The sequence below is a fragment of the Polistes canadensis genome, unplaced genomic scaffold (genome assembly GCF_001313835.1).
Source record: "Polistes canadensis isolate GaletaPanama2010 unplaced genomic scaffold, ASM131383v1 scaffold_152, whole genome shotgun sequence".
NCBI lineage: Eukaryota > Metazoa > Arthropoda > Insecta > Hymenoptera > Vespidae > Polistes > Polistes canadensis.
In genome coordinates this window covers 299302-319692 of record NW_014569699.1, presented here as the reverse complement: position 1 = coordinate 319692, position 20391 = coordinate 299302, and the positions used below count along the sequence as shown (strand labels likewise).

Sequence of the window (20391 nt, the reverse complement as noted above, 5' to 3'; positions counted from 1 at the left end):
AAATAGAAAGAGAAAGAGATAGGAAGAGATAGAAATAGGGAAAAAGAAAGAAAGAAAGAAAGAAAGAGAGAGAGGGAGAGCATGAAAGAGAAGGAAGGAAGAAAAGGAAGAAGTGGGGATTCCTCGAAGACGGTTGTAGGGTCGTCTCCACTATTACGAATACGGCGCCATAACGGAATTGATAATGTAACGGGCGTCACGAGCATAAACTCTTGCTCTCTTCTCTTTCTTACTACATAACCTCCTTTCTGAATGGGGGCACGACCCTGGCCACCAGTACCATTACCAGTACCAGTACTTGTATCCAGTACCAACCAAGTACCAGCACACAACACCATACCACGTGCTCTTTTTTCTAGACTAAAAGTAAGTGTACATGAGGATTTCTGTGTCTCTGTTTGTTTGTTTAAAAAATGTACGTACCACCTCTACCATCGTAAGGTTGAGATATGAAATGTTGGAAGTTTGAAAAAACTTTTGCGCCTTAAAAAGTGCCGATTTGAATATCAGATTTAAATTGCGCGCGTAATGGAGAATTAAATTTTGCTTGTTAGAGATAAAGAAAGATAGATGCAGCACCCCGTTCTTTCGATCGTTTGTTTTTGTGTTATGTGATTTATATTTTTCTTAGAGTTTCGTGCCAAATGAGGAAGTTGTAGGGTAGGATTGTTTCGTTTTAATTTTTTAAAGAAAGAACAACTTTCGACATGGGTGGGTTCGTTAATTATTTATCATTCAAGGATCAAGATATGCCAAATGATGAATGTTTAGAATGTGATATGAGAAATAAGAGATCAAAAGTAATACGAACAAAGGAAAGAACGAACGAGCTTTGAGATTGATGTACGTATGCACATCGAAGGAAGTATTCTCGAAGGGTCTCTTTATCACGATTACGATGTTTGATATACTTTTTCTTGTTAATTAATTACTTCTCAAGCATGCATTAATTATTATCCGATAAATGATACCACTTTACGTTACTAATATAAAACAGCATTCATTTAATCGACAGCAGTAATAAAAAACAAATACAAAGTTCATCAAAACGAACAGTTTGAAGAAGCGAGTTAGAGGAAAAGAGAAAAAAAAGGCGAGCAAATGAAAAATTTTTCCCGCGCATTTTACAGACAATGGTGAACGTTCCGTACAATCGGCGGACGGAAAAGGAAACAAAATTGAATAAAAATTAGGATTTAAAATAGAAGAATAAAAGAAAATAAATAACACGAAAATGTGGTGCACGCAATTTTATACGTTCGCGCATGCATACGTTTTACGCACACATACGCGATATATGGATAAAAACGATAATGACACACAAGGACAAAACTTGTTAAAATCAATCGAATTTATAATTAATTTTATAATTAAATGTGCAATAAGAGTTCACATATGCAAATTCCATTGTTTCACCGTTCCTTATGCAACATATCAGGAAAGGAAACGAACGAATGAACCAACCAACCAATGAACGAAGAAATAAACGAATTAACTAACGGCAGCTACGAAATTCCAACGAATCGTTCCTTCCAACACACGACTGACTCTCGGCGGGTATCGTGGCAACGCGACGGATTTGCGAAGCAAAGTCGAAAGAGGAGGCGAACGACCGGGGCCGCGAAGTAGTCTGGCTATGGGACGCATTAAATATTCTCGAGGCACAAAAATATCTCCGAAAGGCGAATGGCGGGCAAGAGCCCGAAAGAAGGGACGAAGGGGGGAGGCTGATGGAGAGCGGGTGGACGAGTATATATGCGTGCAAAATATTCGCGCTTTGCGTCTCACCCCCTCTTCTGCCAACTTCCTCTTTCTCGCTCTCTTTTTCAAAGAGGATGGAAAAAGAACGGATGATAAATAGAAAAAGAAAGAGAAGGAAGAAGAAAAGGAGGAGAGAGGGAAACGTGACGAGTCATAGGTATGTTCCGTGGTAGCGCGAAGGAAGTTATATCGTTTATCACTCACCTGGCTGCGGTACTCCGTAGGTGGACGGTCCCCCGGCGAGAAGGAAGAGGAGGATGAGGATAAGGAGGTAGAGGAGGTTGGGAAACGTGCAATGAAATAAGAAGAAGCAGAAGTAGAAGTAGAAGAAAAAGAAGGATTAGAAGTAGAAGGAAGAGGAAGAGAAAGAGGAAAAGGAGGAGGAGGGGCAGGAGGAAGAAGAAGAAATGAGGAAGTGTAGGAAGAAAAAGAAGATAGGAAAGAAGAGGATAAAGAGGGGGGGAGGACGTAGGGGGAGGCAGAGGAAGGATGAGGTGGCGGTGGAGGAAGAGGAAGAGGTAGAGGAGGAGGAGGAGGAGGAGAAGGAGAAGGAAGAAGAGAGGAAGAGAAATCACAAGGTGAAAACGAGGTGGTGCCGGCGTTATTAGAGGCGACGCCGCGAGAAAGCCGAGCGTGATCGTGTTCGAAGAGGTTACGAGCACGTAGAACGGAAGGATAATTCCTGGCAGGGCCTGATCTCCTACGCGGCGAAGCCCAACGAAAGTGAAATGGCATTCGGCGCTCAGTTGCGCTGAGGGCGCACGGCATTCGGAGGTGGCGGAGGCGGACGAGGAGGTAGAAGAGGAGAGGAGGAGGAGGAACACTGTGGTGTGTGGTGGTAGGCAGTAGTAGCGTAGTAGTAATAGTAGTAGTAGTGCAGTAGTAGGTGGAGGGCAGAGGAGGAGGAGAAGGAGGTGGAGGTGGAGGAGGAAGAGGATGAGGATGAGGAAAGGACGCCGCGAAATTCGCCGACGCGACGAACAAGGACGGACTACTCGGCCCGTGCTCAAGCGCGTACGACGACGAAAACTCGCGGGGGATGCGTGCTCGTCGCTGGACAGAGAGCGAGTGAATCGACGCGTCGGCCGTGCGAGCGAGCCGGCTGCACCTGACCGGTCGCCGCCTCGGGCGCCGATGCAGGGACCGCGGGGGCGGGGGTGGGGTGGGGCGGGGGCGAGGGCTGCTTGCGGCGCGTCGGGACACGACGCGGGTGGTGGGAGCACAGAAAGAGAGAGAGAGAGTGAGGAGAGGGGGTGGCGGTGCGCTCGACGGAAACGCCGCTGTCTCCTACGTGAACTCGACGAGGACGCAGCGAGTCGCTTATAACAGGGAGGAGGAGGAGGAGAAACGTGCCGGACGAAGACGGATGCAAGCCTCGCGAGAGAACGGAGCACCAACGACGACGACGACGGTGACGGTGACGGTGACGACGAGACAGAGACGATCAACCGCTAACGGCTGTAGGAGCGACGCAGATAGGATTATGACTCGCGTGAACGCGTACGCCGGCGACATCGGTCGACCCGATCTATCTATCTCCCTCTCTCTTTCCCTCTCGCACATCACTGTAGTAGAGCATGTAACGCGTGCACGTGTGTGCACACGACCAATGACAGTGCCGTACATTCTCTCTAGAGTACCCATGTCTTCCTTCCCCTTCTCTTCCTCCTCCCACATCTCGTTTCCTACCCGTAACGCTGCTGCCGACGACGACGACGATGCCGAGGACGAGGACAACGACAACGACGGTATATGTTTCATTAGCGACACACAACATGCAAGCCACCTGGACCGTCACGTTAATCGTAACAAATGGCCGTATTTGCCAGCGTAGACTACCCTTACTTTATCATTCCATGCATGTATGTACGTATGTACCATACGTACACGTTCTGCTACGAGTCGACTACAAAGTAGTAATAAGCGAATGCAAAACACTCTCTTGGAATACTATTTTTCTTTTAATGTTTCTTCCAGGAGCTTTTTTACCTCGTTCAATTTTAGCATCGGTTTTATCTTACTTTCTCTATTTTTCTTCTTTCTTCTTTTTTTTTCTTTTTTATTTTTTTTCCATATTAATATACGACAAATTATTTCGTCGTGCTCGTATTAATTGCAATATGATATTAAAGTAGTAACAATGCATATGACGAATTAATTTTATAACAATTAATATTAATATCGTAATAAAAAAAAAAAAGTAGATTTTTTATGCCCAAATTATAAAAGAGAAAAATAAAATCAGGGTCTTGATTGGGGCACTTGGACGTTTTAATACGGCCCTGGCGAAAGTCTAATGTATTGGAGCAACAAGGAGAGAGTGAGAGGAAGAGAGGAGGGGGAAAGAGAATGACTGAGTGAGATAGAATGAGGAGGGTCGCAGGGAGAAACGAAAAGGGATGACCGAGTAGACGTTGAAACCGAAGGTATGCAGGCGACAGAGAGAATCGATCTATCGGAACTCCGCCGCGGGACGAGGATAATCTCGAGAAGGGTAGACCGTCAGGAGGAAGTGGGGGAGAACGGGAGGTTGAGGAGAAGAGAGGTGGTGGAGGAGGGCGTCGTTGTTTGGCCGTCCACGCGAGACCGCGAGCCGCTCCGGTATTGGTTAATACCGCACTCTCTTCCTCAGAGCTGTCCCTTTTCTTCGAGACGATTTAAGCCGCTTTGTGCACGGCCTTTGCGCGCGTTTCGCTACCGCCGCCGTTTCTTTGAATCCTATCGTGGATCTATTTTCCCCTTTCCCCATCGTTCTTTTCATCATACTTTCTTTTCTTTACTTTTCTTTTTTTACCCCCCTTTTTATTTTTTTTAATTCTCTCTCTCTGTCCTTTTAACACTTGTTGTATAAACGATTAAATCGATGTGTTGCTCGAAATTTGGAATAAAATTAATTTATTCATAGAGAGGAAGGGGGTGGAATTTAATAATATGAAAGAAAGAGGTAAGATTATGTTAATAAATATTGTATATCAGATTTGATCTATTTTATCTATATATGCGAGAAATCTGTAATACCACGTGGATAGGAAAATAAGAAGAACAAAAAAGAAGAATGAAAGGAAGGGCGGAAGGAAGGAAGGAAGGAAGGAAGGAAGGAAGGAAGGAAGGAAGTGTTAGCATGGGGTGCAAGGAGGTGGAAGGGAGAGAGAGAGAGAATGCAAGTAGGAAGAAGAAGAAGAAGAATAGACGATGAGAGCAAGCAAAAAGGAGAACACCTTGGCGCGAGGAATCTCCACAAATAAAAAAGAAAGAAAATAGAGAGGACTTTCTAAAATATCTACTTTGCGAAAACTTCTTCCTGTCTTTCTAATAAAATATTTCTCTCAAAAATAGATCATTAAAAAAAATATATATTTATATAATATATGTCTCAACGATAAACTTTATATTATATAAAAATAAAAGTAATAATATTGATTAAAATCATATTACTAGAAAATAAGAAGAAATAGATATAAAAGACTTTGTTTTATTTTTTTGAAGAGCCCATATACTGATTAGACCAACCCTGACGAACGACGTTATCGTCATCGTTCCGTCATCGTCATCGTCATCGTTCCGTCATCGTCATCGTCATCGTTCCGTCACCGTCATCGTTCCGTCACCGTAGTCGTCGAGCCGACTCGGCAGCGATCGTGCGAGCCCGTGGGCTGCTGTCACGGAGGGGGATGGTAAAGAGGTCTACAAATTCAAGAGAGGGAAAGAGGAAGAGATGCACGAAAAGGGAGGAGGGTGATGGTGTGTAGAGAGAAACGTGAACCCAAAGTCTGAACGGGCGAGACGGAATACACGTAAATACACACGCACAACACGTACCTACACACATATGTACATTCAACGTGAATAAATATATACATATATATTTCATATATGTATGCGTGTTGCGTGAGAGACGAGAGTAAAGAGTGGGAGATAGGTGCCGAAGGAGTAGAAAGAGGTAAAGGAGTAGAAAGAGGTAAAGGAGGGGCCTACGATTCGAGAGGGATGTGGAGAAGGGAGGGAAGAAGAAGAGGGGAAAGGGAAACGGTAGAGCTTGCGCGGACAAAGGGAATCTGCGCGGCGGTGGTGTGGTGGTAGTGGTAGTGTGGTGGAGCGTAGCTCCAGTCGCTTACCAACTTACGTACGGTACACATACACCACGTACGCATGCATGTATGCATATGTATCTACATACATATATACGTTGAAACGGGTGCTAAGCATAAATACACGCACCGCCAGAGAAAAAGGGCGGGGGGGAGGAATATGTGTATGTATGTGAGAAAGAGAGAGATACAGAATGGGGCCGCGTATGGTGGTAGGCTAGCCAGACGGCGAAGGTTCGCGCACGCATGCACACGATGCGGTGCAGAAACCACGCCGCCGTTGGTACAGTCGATGAAAGAAGCACAAATTTCATCTTCCTCTTTTTTTTCCCTTTCTTTTCCTTTCTTTTCCTTTCTTTTCCTTTCTTTTCCTTTCTTTCTTTTCCTTTCTTTCTCTTTCTCTTTCTCTCTTTCTTCGTCCCGTTTTACTCAACGCAGCTTGTTTCTCTTTCTCAAACGATTGAGGAAGAAAAAGGAAGTGAGAAGGGAGATAAGCGCTGAAAGAGGAGGAGACTCAAGAGGAATAATACGGTAAGGAGAAAGAAGTTCGAACTATTCCTCCTACTCCTTCCCTACCTCGCACTCTCCTAACCGACCAACTTTATCCTCATTTTCCTTCTCCTCTTTCCAACTTCTACTATTATTATTCGCTTTCTCTCTCTCTCTCTTTTTTTATTTTTTTCTTTCTTTTTTCCTTTCTTCCTTCCTTTCTTTCTTTCTTCTCATCGAAGCAATGAGCTCACGTTCGGTCGTTCATGCGACGAAAAGAATTATCGTTCACACGTATCATATGTTATTATATATATGTGTACGTGTACGTGATATACACTGTATGCATATGTACACACACGTACAAGAGACGCAGTGGTATGGCGGCGGGCTGGCGAATTCAGCACAGCGTGGCCCGACACCACACCACGCTGGAAAGTACAGTCGAGTAAGGAAGCCTTGCATTTTATCGGCTTCTTTGAGCTATGTGAACAACTTTTGTTTCATTCGAGATAGACAGGAAAAGAGAAAGAAGATAAATGCTGTTTGAAAACAATTAGAGATAAAAAAAAATGGAAATAAAAATTATAGGAGGGGGTGACCGAATCGAAGGGTACGTTACTGAATCCCCGTTCCCAGGAATCTCTACGATTTCCCCGCGAATTTTCAAATGTTTCGTTTCTTTCAGTATTTCGATTTTTGATAACAAAAATAAAATATTTGTCAAATAATTATATTTCCTTTTTCGTGACAAGAAACATACTCTGGTTTTTGCATCAAAATTATATGTTTGTCATTAAAAATGATTGATTATTAAATAATAATTATTAACACATTTGTTTTTAATGTAAGATGTGTGAGTTCTTTTATTTTCTTTGTTCTCAGATTTATGATATGAAATGAATTTCAGGTATTTCGTTTGCTAAGTATGTGTGTATGCCAATGAATAAATGTGTGTAGGAAAAGAGTATTTTGAGATATAGATCGTTTTGAATATAAAATCTCTCTCTCTCTATATACGGAACGGAAGCAAGTATATGCAGACGACTTTCTTTCCGTCTTCTACGTCCGCTCGCTCAAGATCTCGAGATCTTACCCTACACTTCGAGGTTTCTCTTGAAAGAAAGGATACCGATCGTGAGTGAACAAGGTCATTGGAGAACGCCAATGCTTAGCGCTCTCTTTCGTGTAATCGATCGATGAATCTTACAAGATGGCGCCGTGATTTCTTCGCTACACTTTCGGAATAAAATCAAAATTAAACGAAAACAAATTTTTGTATAAATCGTCGCAACAAATTAAGAATTTCATTTTCTTAAACTAACATATTTAATCTATTATTCAAAATAGAATAAGATAAATGAGAAAAAGAAAAAAGTTGTTCGGAGGAACAACGGTCGAATTGAAGATTGAAGCGGTACAAAGGATTCGGTTAAAAATATCTCCGGACGAGCGAACTGCATTAAAATGTTGGGCTTATTTTTAAAGTAAAAAATAAATAAAAACCAAGGAAAAATAAGACATCTAATAAATTAAAAATAAAAATAACGAAAGAAAGTTTTTCGGAGAGATACGCTAAAAATTGGAGACCGAAGCAGAAAATCTTGGATGGAGGGGATATAGGAAGGGGGGTTAGGAGGAGGGTGGTTGGTTAGGATGGTAGGTAGGTACCAATCACGCTCGTGAGCATCGTTGCGTGCGAGCACGTCCTCTCTGCTCGACGGAGTCTCGTGCGAATGCAAAAAAAAAGAACAAGAAGAAGAAGAAATATAAGGGGAAAAAAATCAAATATGGAGAGGTATGAGAAATGAAAATAAAAAAAAAAAAATAAGGGCGAAGAAAAACAAAATAAAAATGACGAAACTCACAGGAGCCACCCACCGGGAGAGCAGGTTCTCCTTTTCCCACCACATCACACCACACCACCATATACTACACCACCATACAATTATGCTACAACCATATATACTATCACTACCACTATGCTACTATTCTTCTCATCAAGTAGTCACGTGCGCAAGCGTATTACATACTTACTTAATTACTTGCACGCATTTTTGCGAAACACGAATCGTCAAACGAAAGACAAAGAACAAAAATCCGAAAGAGAAGAGAAAGGAAATAGACAGAGACGCGAATAGATAGGAGGAGGACTCGGATAATATTCAATCGTCCAGTAGTTCCAAAAGATCATTTAGTGTGATAGGGGTAAGGGGAGAAGGGTAAGAAGGCTAAGGGGGTGGGAGTTAACAGAAAAAGCGCGGGTAAAAGCTTTCGAAAAGCAAGCAAACTCATTGCCGACGACGGCCGGAAGAACAAGCTTGGGAGAGACGAAGAGAGGGGTAAGGGTGAGTACGATAGAGGAGGAGAAAGACAGATGAAGGGGGAAGGGGATAGAAGCGGGAATGTACAGATTAGAACTATCTTTGAGTATGTATTACGTACACTATGATGAATATACATATACATTTAAACACAGTAGAGACATATAGCATATACATACGTGTATGTATGTATATATGCGTAAAGATCGATGCGGAACGCATCTTCGATGAATTCGAAGCTTATGTGGGGTAGGTGTAGATGCTCGAGGGACGCACGGCGGGTCGCGGTGGTGGCGGCGAATGCACGCGAAAAGTGGCGGGAAATTCAAACCTACTTCAAAGTGTAGCACAATGTTGTATTAAAGGTCTCAATGCAAGGAGCAAAGATTAAATTTTTCTTGTTCTTTTTTTTTCTTTTTTACAGCGAGTAAATCGTTGCGATACAAAGTGTGATCAATGATAATGATCTAGGTAGTAAAAAAGAAAACCCATAATTGTGTGATCTCTTTACATAGAATATTATGTAAATTATTCTTTCGTAACGTGTATTTTTTTGTTTTTCTCTTTTCTTCTTCTTTTTAATGTAATTCGACGCGATAAAAAGTAAAATAATCAGTAACTAACGGTATATAACGTTGATTACCATAACATAGGAAAGACTCGCAGAAACTTAGGCGAATATTATCATGTATGGCGTGAATAGAAATGTATTTTTACTTGCTATGAATATATTTTTGTTTAATTCGTCCCCACGAAAATGATTAAAACCGTTAGTTTGTTTTTTTTTGTCTCTATTTCACACATCAGTGCTCCTCAATTTGATAATTGGGTTCGCTGAGATAAGGAAGTTTGATGATTTGAGAATCACTGGAATGCGGTGAACATAGCGGTAGTAGCCTTGATTACTGGACAATGGAACCTAACGAGAGACAGGGTTGATGCTGTCTTTTATAATACTCTCCCTCTCTCTCTCTCTCCCTTTCTCTTTCTTTCTCTCTTATTATACCTGCACTCTAAAGTAAAATATCGTAGAATATATCGTAGAAGAAAAAGAGAAAGAGAATCAAATGAAAAGTAATTATTTTTTTTTTTATCATCCGTTCATTATTGGCGTACATTTATTTTTGCGTAAAGAGATCATTTAAAATTTTCGACCAATGTAAGTGAAATAAAGACATCTGAATTGTTTCTACAGAATCGTCAAAGTTCTATCGCCTATATAACGTGTGACCCCGTTTAAATAGAATACAAAATAATGTATACTTTCGTTTAAGTACATATCTGTAAGTAAACAAATATAATATAATATATTTAAACTGTTTTCGTATTGTTAGGTAGATTAATATTAAGATTAATGTTCATATAATAAATAATGACGACATCGTAAAAAATATGAACAATCATAAACTACCAATCATTATACGAACTCGATTGAAATAACTGAATGAATTGTATTGTGGGTGTTAAGATGTAATGAATAAAATGTACAATGCTCGTACGTTGAAGCTTCAAAATGGCGGAATCGAATACACATTTGCATCGTTATTAACCTCTCAGCGAGTAGACATTTATTCCTTGGCTAACAACCCGATGTCGGATCCCCTTTTTGTCGGCGATTTATATTTGGCCCGTATTCAAAACAGAGAGAGAAAGAGAATGAGGGAGGAAGAAAGAAAGAAAGAAAGAAAGAAAGAAAGAGAGAAAGAGAGTGTAGTGCAAGTTCGTCGTCCGACATCGTATGATTCAAATAGCCAGGCAAACTTATCTTTCCCACTCTTTCTCTTTCGTACCATGCCCAGGGGATTGATGACGAAGTGAGCAAAATATAATTTTGTGTACGAGGAAAGTATAACCAACGAAAAAAGATAAAAACCAACAGAGAACGAGCAATCGTAAATAAATTTTGCGCGCGCTAATTCAAACGAAGTACAATATTCGCGCCATTTTTTAAATTAGAAAGTAACGAACTACTTTTTTTATTCTTGTTTGAATTTTATTTCGTGTAATATGTAGGATAAAGTTGTTATTAATTTATTAAGTCTAAAGAGATACATATAGTCAAGAAGATTGTATTGATTATATTTTTATAGGTATGAAATATTTCATGATATTGATTTAAATAAATTTCAATTGATAATAAAATTCTATTGTAGGTTCGTATATAAACATTAAGGACGGATGTAATAATTTCAATCGTTATATCTTAGAAAAAAAGAGATTGTTTACGAATGGAAATAATATATATATTTTATAAATATAATAAATTATCATTATATTTGTCTATAGAAGAATTAATTTGAAAATATTAATACATTATATGTATGCACATAAGGAAAAATATATTATATAGGTTAGAATAGATTATATGTTGTAAGAAACAAATTTATATGTAAACACGTATATACATATGGATTAAATATTTCATTAGAATTTTAAATATTAAAGTCATTGAAATAGACAAACGAGAATAATAATTTAAATATATTAGTAAGTAAACGAATTATCTTAATAAAAAAAAATATAATCATTCAAAATAATACACAAACGAAAAGTAAGAATATTAATAATTATAATTTCTTTTCCAAATTCTATATATTATAAAAATTGAATCGTTTGTTCGTTCGTTCGTTCGATGATCTCAAAAATATAAGTATACTAGAAAGAGAAAGAAAAAGGAAGTAAGGAAAGAAAGAAAGAAATAAAGGAAGAAAGAGAAGTGGTAAGGGAAGAAGGAGCAAAGCCACGTGGCATCCTTAAGCCGGGAAGCGTTACGAACCTTTTCTCCGCGTGGTTGAGTCGTACTTGCGTGAATGAGAGAAAAAGAAAAAGAGAGATAGAAAAAGAATGAAAGAAATAATGAAAGAAAAACAGAGAGGAGAAACAGAAAGACAAAAAGAGAAATAGAAAAAGAATCTCCTGGGCAAATGTAAACAGAGAAAGAGAAAGCAGAAACACAAAAAGCTAAAGAGAACAAGAGATAGATAGATATGCACATATATATATATATATATATATATATATGTGCACATGCATATGGAGAGAGATAGGGATAGAATAAAGAGAGATGGAGATAAAAATCAGAAAAGAGAAATAGAAAAAAAAGAGAGAAAGGAAAGCATAGAGAGCGTCACGTTGCTTTACATTACCAGTTGAAATCTATACGCGATAAAGTGTGTTGTGTGTGTGTATCTGGAGTAAGATAGATGTATTGGTAGAAAGAAAATGAGAAAGGCGTCCTAAGCGAGCGAGCGAGCGAGCGAGAGAGAGAGAGAGAGAGAGAGAGAGAGAGAGAGAGAGAGAGAGAGAGAGAATGTGAGTGAGAAAGACGTGTTACTCGGTACAAACTACCGTGTCGACTTTTACATTACCTCGATATTTAAACGTAGGAGAGTCAGAAGTAGGTAGTAATAGTAGTACTGATGGTATGGTAGAAGAAGAAGAAGACAATCGAACGTCGCCGGCACCTGTCCCCGTGCTTTTAACTACTCTTCGCCGAGCACAGGAACCTAACCTCTCTGACCCATCGTAAGTGAGACAGGAAGAGTGAGAGAGATAGATGATAGAAAGAGAGTTTTGTGTATATATATATATAATATATACGCACGCACATCACTTTACTCGAGGTAGTAATAATGATAGCGCCGACGATATACTAGTAACTCTACGCACACACGCGACACGCACAATTTTTTACTACAAACACCTCGTCTATACATCTCGGACGTACGAAAATGTACTTTACGCGTGCGTTTAGTTCATACATGTAATTTTACGTGCATGTGTGCGTGTCAGTACGTGAGCGCGGCGACGAGCGAGCGCGCGCGCGCGCGCTCCCCCGTACTCACCACACCACTACTTTCACACACAAAGCACGGCGCGACACGCACGCACGCCCGCCCGCACGCATGCACGCACGCAACACGAACGCGTACGCGCGTTGCACCCTCAATTTGCGACGACGACGATGACGACGACAACTCGGGACTAATTTTTCTTTGTGTACATTTATATCTGTTTTATGCGTGTGTCTCTATTTAAGAGAAGAGCGTGCGTATGTTATGTATGTGTGTGTAATTCTTGTACTTTGTTTTTTGTTATATTCGTGTTAGATTTTCAACACCAACGCGGTAAAATGAAAACTCGTAACGATAATGACGACAGTTAATTGCAACGTAACGTTGACAACGTTTTTAATCGAAAAAAAAGCCGGTACTCGCAACTACGGCGAGCGTTGCCACGGACATTTCGGAGGACGTGCGCGTCGTTATCTTCGGCCGGGAGAGAACGTTCCTTTCTTCGGCTATTTACGGAACGGTATAAAGTGCAAGGGAAACTCGCGCGTAAGAGAATGAAAGAGAGTGGGAGAGAGAGTTAGAGAACACACCGGCACTCTGTCGGTAATTCAGAGATCAACGCTTTTCTCGTAAATCCGTGTGGTGCCATCTGTGAGATATTATTAGTATTGTTTTTTACTGACTTTATCTACCTTATCGGTGGTCCACTTATCGGTCGGTAATATGTCGGTAAGTTATCGGTAATATTCGCGATTGGTCAATCGTAGATATTTTCGGGATAATTCTTTGAGATAAAACATTAAATGGATAAATACTGTACATATGTGTTGTTCTTAGTTCCATTGAAAAACGGAAAGCAAAAGTTTCATCTTACTCTCTGAAGGATCTACCGTGCACTGTCGGTAACAAAGTTACCCTGAACTTACGAATTTTCTCGTTTGTAAAACTTACAAGGGCTCAATCAGACCTTCAAAACACTGACATTTAAAAAATTTTGCTTCTTTACGCATTTAGGAACACACTGTATACAAGCAATAAAACCCAATGGACAACCTTTTGTAAAGAAACAAAAGAAAAATGCATTCTTCACCTGCATTCTTATATACCATTCTTGAGTCTAACTCGAAGAGGGTTGAAAAGTTCTGAGTTTAAAACGAACAGGGTTGGGAAAATTTTAAGCTTAATATAAGGAAGATTAGCAATATGACTAGAGAAATATAATTAGGAATATAACGTGACATCATTGATTCGAGATTTTCTTTTATCTTCGCGCATTTTTCTATCCATCTATCTGTCTATCTTATTCTTGAAACATTTATCTGATATTTTATAAACGTTGTGGCAAATAGAGATTTAATAAATTATAGGAAATTAAGACCCGATATATAGATATATATTTTATTTGTATTATTATTTTTTAATTCGCGCGAAGACAATACAGAATAATATTAATGACTTTCTTCTTCTTCGAGCATATATTTGTAAATTCATTTATAACAACGCACGAGGAAGAACGTAACGAAACGAATGTTCGGAGTAGTAGAGATAAAGAGAAAGAGAAAGAAATGAGAGAAAGAATGGAAGAGAAAGAGAAAGAAAAAGAGAATGAAAAATGAGGGGGAAAAGAAAAAGAAAAAATATATATATAAAGAGAAAGAAAAGAAATGAAAGATACTAGATTGTAGAAAGAGAGAGAGAGAGAGAGAGAGAGAGAGAGAGAGAGAGAGAGAGAGAGAGAGAGGAAATGAAAGATAGTGGATTGTAGAGAGAGAGAGAGAGAGAGAGAGAGAAAGAAAGATAGTGCGCTTAGTGAGAGCCGGTGAGAGAAAGATAAGAATAGTACGTTTCAGTGAGAGAGAAAGAGAGAGAGAGAAAGATAAAGATAGAACATTTCAAAGAGAAAAAGAGAAAAAGAGAGAGAAAAGGAAAGATAGTACACGTCTTAGAGAGAAATAAAAAGAAAGAAAAAAGAGAGAGAGAGAGAGAGGGAAAGAGAGGGGAGGAGAGAGTAAGAAAGAGAGAGAGAGAGATAGTACGTATTAAGCGGAAGGCGGTCGATGGGCGGACACTGGGTAGATAAATAGATGTTGGAAGAAGCAAAATGGAAGAAGAAGAAGGAGAAGAAGAAGGAGAAGAAGAAGAAGAAGAAGAAGACGATGAGCAGGAGGGAAGAAGAAGAAGAAGAAGAAGTAGCAGCAGCAAAGCAACCATGTACACTGGATAAAAAGGTCGCAGTTAGCGCACGCGCACTTGTGCGTACTCTTAAGAGCACAAGAAAAAATAAAATAAAAAAGATTAGTAGATGAGAGAGAGAAGAGTCGAGAGGTGGAACAAAAAGAGAGAAGAAAGAGATCAATTTTTGATTTATCATGGTGCAAAATGTCGATCCGTAGGGTAAACGTGAAATCAAAATTACCGCGCTTCTAGAACCTCGTATATATACACGTAAGAACGGGTGGGCGAGAAAACGGAGTGGGGATATTCTACGGTGACGCGAAGCTTACCCCTCTCGTGAAATTTCTCAGAGATGAAATAATTATATAAACGAAATAAAAAAGAAATATAAAAGAAATATATAAATTCAATCTCAAAAAAAATGTAAAAAGTAAGAACGAAAAAGAAGAAACGAATAAAAAGTAAATAGAAACGACAATTTTCAATCGATTTACATGTTAACATTACGAGACTTATCCTACGGTGTTTAGATAATAATTATTTTAGCGAATTTTTCGAGAAGAAACGAATAAAAAATAATAATTGCATATTCGCGCGCGTAAGGAGGGAAGATATCTTACGGTGTTACGAGATTATACTCCGTGAATCTCTCGAGGAGGAACGATTTAAAACAAAAGAAGAATATGAGAAAGAAAAAAAGAACAAGAAGAAGTGATAAGATAAAAATGCGAGAATTTTGGGATCTTCGTCATCGATATTATCGTTCATTCTTATCGTATATATATATATATATATATATATGTGTGTATATCCATCCAGATATCATTCATCATCTCAGACTCGATTTTTATTGAATTTTTCTTTTGTTATACGTGTGTATATATATATTGTTATTATTTTTCATTTTCTTTCCACTAACCTGTAGTTCTGCTTGAGATACATCGATCTCTCCTCTGTAGACAAATTCTATGATGAATTTGAGATCGCTGAAGCATACGTCCTGTGGCATGATGATAGTTGGATGTTTACATGGATTTGAGAGTAAGAGTTTCTGAAAGTAGGAACTGCAGGCCGATAGGACTACCTGTACAAATATAATAGAAATATTAAAGTAACATTTTATTAATAAAACAAACAGAGAGAAAATAATAGAATCATATTGTCTATAAAGAGATTACTAAATAATATATAGATACATTGCAAAATTAAGTACGTAAGTATGCGCACGCGTATAAGAATAAGATAAAAAAAAGAAAATATAATATATTAAATGAATGATAATGCTAAATTTTTCTCTTAATTAATCTACTATCACAGTTACTGGCACATGTACGTATACATAATACATACATACTTAAGATTGTGACTTGTCATTTTAAAGTTACACGGTATAAGATAAAGACAAACGTAAAAAAAAAGGTTTCACGGTAAAAAAGAAAAGAATAATTTCAATGATGATCTTTCTCTCACTCAGATTTTCTCACTTATTCTTTAAACATTTACCTTGTGTGCCTTCAACGAAGCTTCGTTACATGCCAGGGTGACGTCTACGAAGGCCTCGTTTTGCAGGAGTTGATGGAAAACGGATGTCATGTTGGATTGGTAGTTGTTCCAACGTAGGCAGTAGTGCTGCCCAGCCATTCCGCCGCTATAAAACATACACATACACGTACATATATATAATACATACATAAAAAAACTTCACATCAATTCACAATCTATACGCATAAATCATAACTCATAATATGTTTGGTAATTATAACATTCGATTAAATTTATTTAAGATTTCTACGATAATATTAATGCAATCAAATAAATCGCAAATGATTTAATTAGTTTTCATTTTTGTTTCGAATCTAATTGTTTCACACCGAAATAATTATTTTCACGTGTTTATAATAATAATAATAATAATAATAATAATAATAATATAGGATAAAAATATTTTTTGAGACACTTTTGTTTAAAATATCATTTTGCGCGGGCATATTTGAACACACTTGTAATAAAAAATAAAAAAAAAAACACTTCTTTCATTAGTCCGTCGTCGTCATCGTCTTTTATCCGCGCGCGCCAAATTTGAATACGGCAAAAAAGAAGAAGAGATTTTTAATGAAACGGTATAAAAGAAAAAAAAAAAAAGAAAGAAAACAAATTACTTTCATTTGTCATTCTCTCTTCCTTCTTCCGTCTCCAAAATTATGGTCGTCGATCACTGATTTTTCCGATACTCGCATTGGCGGCGTTAGCGAATAAAAAGAAAGAAAAGAAAGAATGAAAGAAAGAAGAGAGACAGAGAGAGAGAACCATTTGTAACTATCCGTTCAAAAAGAGAATAGAGAAAAAAAGAAAGAAAGAGAGAGAGAGAGAGAGAGATGATGATCGATCCATACTCGGTCTTTTTCGTACCTGTAATGTACGCCCCAATAATGATCTGTATCCATGAATATATCCCTTCTATTTTTCTTTCTTTATCTTCTTGTTTTTCCTTAGTACCGAGGGGGCTAGGGGAGGGGGATGAGAGAGGGGGATGAGAGATTTCTTATAAATAAAAAAAATAATAGAAACAAAAAAAAAGGAATAAAAAAACACCCCCGGCCCCCCCCCCCAACACTATAAGATTTCTCGTCTTCCTTTCGATAATTCGATACCAACCAATACAACGACGAATCGAAAAATGATTTTTCACTGAATCATGATGAAACACTAAATGAATAATAGAATTGAGAAATGAAGAGGGGGGTTGGGGTTAGGGGTGAGGGGTGAAAATAGAAAAATAGAAAGAGAGAAATAGAGTATAAAATAACTAAAAGTATTCTCTCGGGTCTCCTTTGTAGAAATGACAGGTAAGAGAGAACGATGGTGTGTGTGTGTGTGTGTGCGTGTGGGAGTGAGAGAGAGAAAAATAAAATGGCGATGGACGACGGTCCGACGAACGCGAAAATAACGAGTCGAAGAGAGGAAGAGTTCGGGCGTTGGTCTGTCGTCGTCCCCCACGACATTCACCTGTTCCGTTGGACCGTGTGCTTTATCTACCTCTATCTATCTGACTCTTTATACGGGCCATTCCGACCGTTATCTGTCCGTAGGAACATGGACTTTTATCAGTTGCTTAGACGTGCGCCGATAACGTCGAAACTTTAAGCTACCTTCTTCTTTTCTCTCTTTTTCTCATTATTTATTTCTATCATTTTCTATCATTCTTATTTCCTCTCTATCTGTATTACTTCATTTTTCTTTAATTATCTTCCTTTTTTTTTCTTCTTTTCTTTTTTGTCCCCCCACCCCCACCCCTTCTATTTATATATATATATAGGAACGAATGGAAAGATGTAAAACTTAGAGTGGACGACAAGAGGAGACAAGAGGAGAAATAAAAATAATAAAGGATATATAAGATAGAAATGAAGAAAAGTGTTGAAAGGAAAGAAAAAGATTGGAGGATGAAAGACCGTTAAGAGAAAAAAATATGCAAAGTGGAGGAAAGGATTGCAAAGATGAGTGCAACTTAATAGAAGAATTGATAGAAGGGGGAAAAAAAAAGAGAAAAGAAAAAGAAACTACGTGTGAAGATATAAGTAAGGACAAGCAAACAAGAAAAAACAAACGAATAAAAAAAATAGATTTTTATTTATTCGTGTACGAAATGTAACAAATGTAATTTATTATTATTATAAATTATAATAAATATTATATTAATACCATTGCAAAAAAATAGCCCCTTTCCCATCACCTTGGAAAAGATCCCGCAAAAATCGTAAATACTTTTAATATCGATAAATTTAAAATTTCAAATATAAAATAATGTTATGAACAAATGAAAAACAATGCGGAAAGAAGAAGAAGAAGAAGAAGAAAGAATAAAAGATAGAAATATAGAAAAATGGTAGCAATAGGTGGAAGAGGATTGAAGAATATTTTCTAAGGGTTGATCGAATAGAAGAAGAGAAAGAAGAAGAAGAAGAAGAAGGGTGTCGTAAAAAGTTTTCGACTAAAATAGCAGGTATACTCGTAAAAGGGAAAACGAGAGAAGCAGCACCAGGTGTACTTTGCCAATGTGTACTACCTGCGAATGAAAGGAGCAAGTAGTAGACAAGGCAGGTGTACCTGAGGATCTCAGAATTTCTTGTGTGAATATTAACATTGGTAAAGGGATAAGAAAAAGAAGAAGGGTATAATATAAACAATAATAACGATGGATATTCAATTGTTGGATTTTTCAAATGAAAATTTGAAATAAACTTTATCAACCCTATCAACCCTTCTACTAATTATTATTGATATATATAATATATATATATATATTCAATCATTTTATTTTTTTGTTAGAAAAAACATTGATCAAAAATATTTCCAAAATATTAATAGAAATAGTAGAAATAATTCTTTCTTTATTTCCTTCTTTTTTTTCTTTTATTCGCGTACACTTTAACAAATCTTTTTCTCAAAATTCTTAGCCTTCGACTTGTTTTTAAGCCACTCTCGCGTACAACGAAATCAGGTGGATAATCAACGATAATCGATTAAGATCGTTTAAGAAATATGCTATTGGTGCTGCGAAGAAAAGATTCGATTTTCTGACAGATTAATAATTTTTTTTTTTTTTTACCAACCGATCGATTATATTACAACTTAACGATCACGATCAACGGACGCTCATTTAATTATCTTATATTATTTATACATTCATATAGATTTTTTCATTTTCCACGTAGGTAGGTATCATCCTTTCAAATATTCAATCCATTAACACAATTTAACACATTTTGCGAATAAAAAAAAAGAAGAAAAAGAAATGAAAAATTAAAAAAATAATTAAATATAATAAATGCATATAAAACATATAAATATTATAAAATATATATAGAATATAGAAATAAAAAGTGACATTAATAATAATATAATCGAAAATCAAATCGATCCAATAACGAGAAAAATAAAAATGTAAAAAAAAAGAACAAATGAAGAAGAAAAAGATAGAAAAATGTGCGAACGAAATAACAAATAATATATGCAACACAGCAACAACAACAACAAACATACTGTTACATATTTACATCCCTCTTCTTCTTTTTTTTTTTTTGACTAACCCTTCACAGCTTCCAATGAGAATAATATACCCTGTGTACCATACATACATAAATTTGCAGGGGGACTATGTGATCTATAGAAAAACACACATGCACACACATTGATATCTTGAAATTGGGTTACTCATGACACAGATGATGCTCAAAGGCAGCCTGATAATGCGCGATAACGAGAAAGAAATGGCGATCAATCGATTACCGTTCTTTCATCCATCTATGTATATATATATATATACATATGTAGTAGGTATATGTGTAGGTATAGATTTATATCAATGTAAAGGTATTTTGTTTTTTCCATCCTTTATGTACCTGGTCGTAATCGCTACTACGTGGTTGGAAGAAGTATATAGAAGGACGGATAGATAATGCTATCGTTTTTAAAAGTAATCGATATCTCGATCGTACACGTAGGTTGTGTGCTCGATCGTTGTTTCGTTAACTCTTTTTCTTTGTATTTCTTTTCCTTTTCCTTTTCTTTTTCTATTTCTTTTTCTTTGGTTTTTTTTTTTTATTTTACTTTTTTCTCATTTATTTTTTATTTCTTTTTCCAAGCACTCTCTTCAAGGTCTTTCGCGATAGTGAAAAACGACGACGAGTAATATGTTCATCGTAGATGATAATAGGGAGGGTGGGGTGGGGAATAATGAAATTCTAATGGAAAATAATA

The 20391-nt window shown here is 37.5% G+C and overlaps 1 protein-coding gene across 4 annotated transcripts in view; it reads right to left on the bottom strand.

Annotated features, from left to right (window-relative positions):
- LOC106788739 (broad-complex core protein isoforms 1/2/3/4/5) overlaps positions 1 to 20391 on the bottom strand; it is a 53147-nt gene that overhangs the window by 8894 nt on the left and 23862 nt on the right. For all 4 annotated transcript variants that reach the window (XM_014752280.1, XM_014752278.1, XM_014752279.1 and 1 more), the window contains exons 2-3: positions 16135 to 16279; positions 15551 to 15715 (exon numbers count right to left, since the gene is read on the bottom strand). In XM_014752280.1, coding sequence (XP_014607766.1) covers positions 15551 to 15715; positions 16135 to 16279 — 310 coding nt within the window. The remainder of the gene's footprint in view (positions 1 to 15550; positions 15716 to 16134; positions 16280 to 20391) is intronic.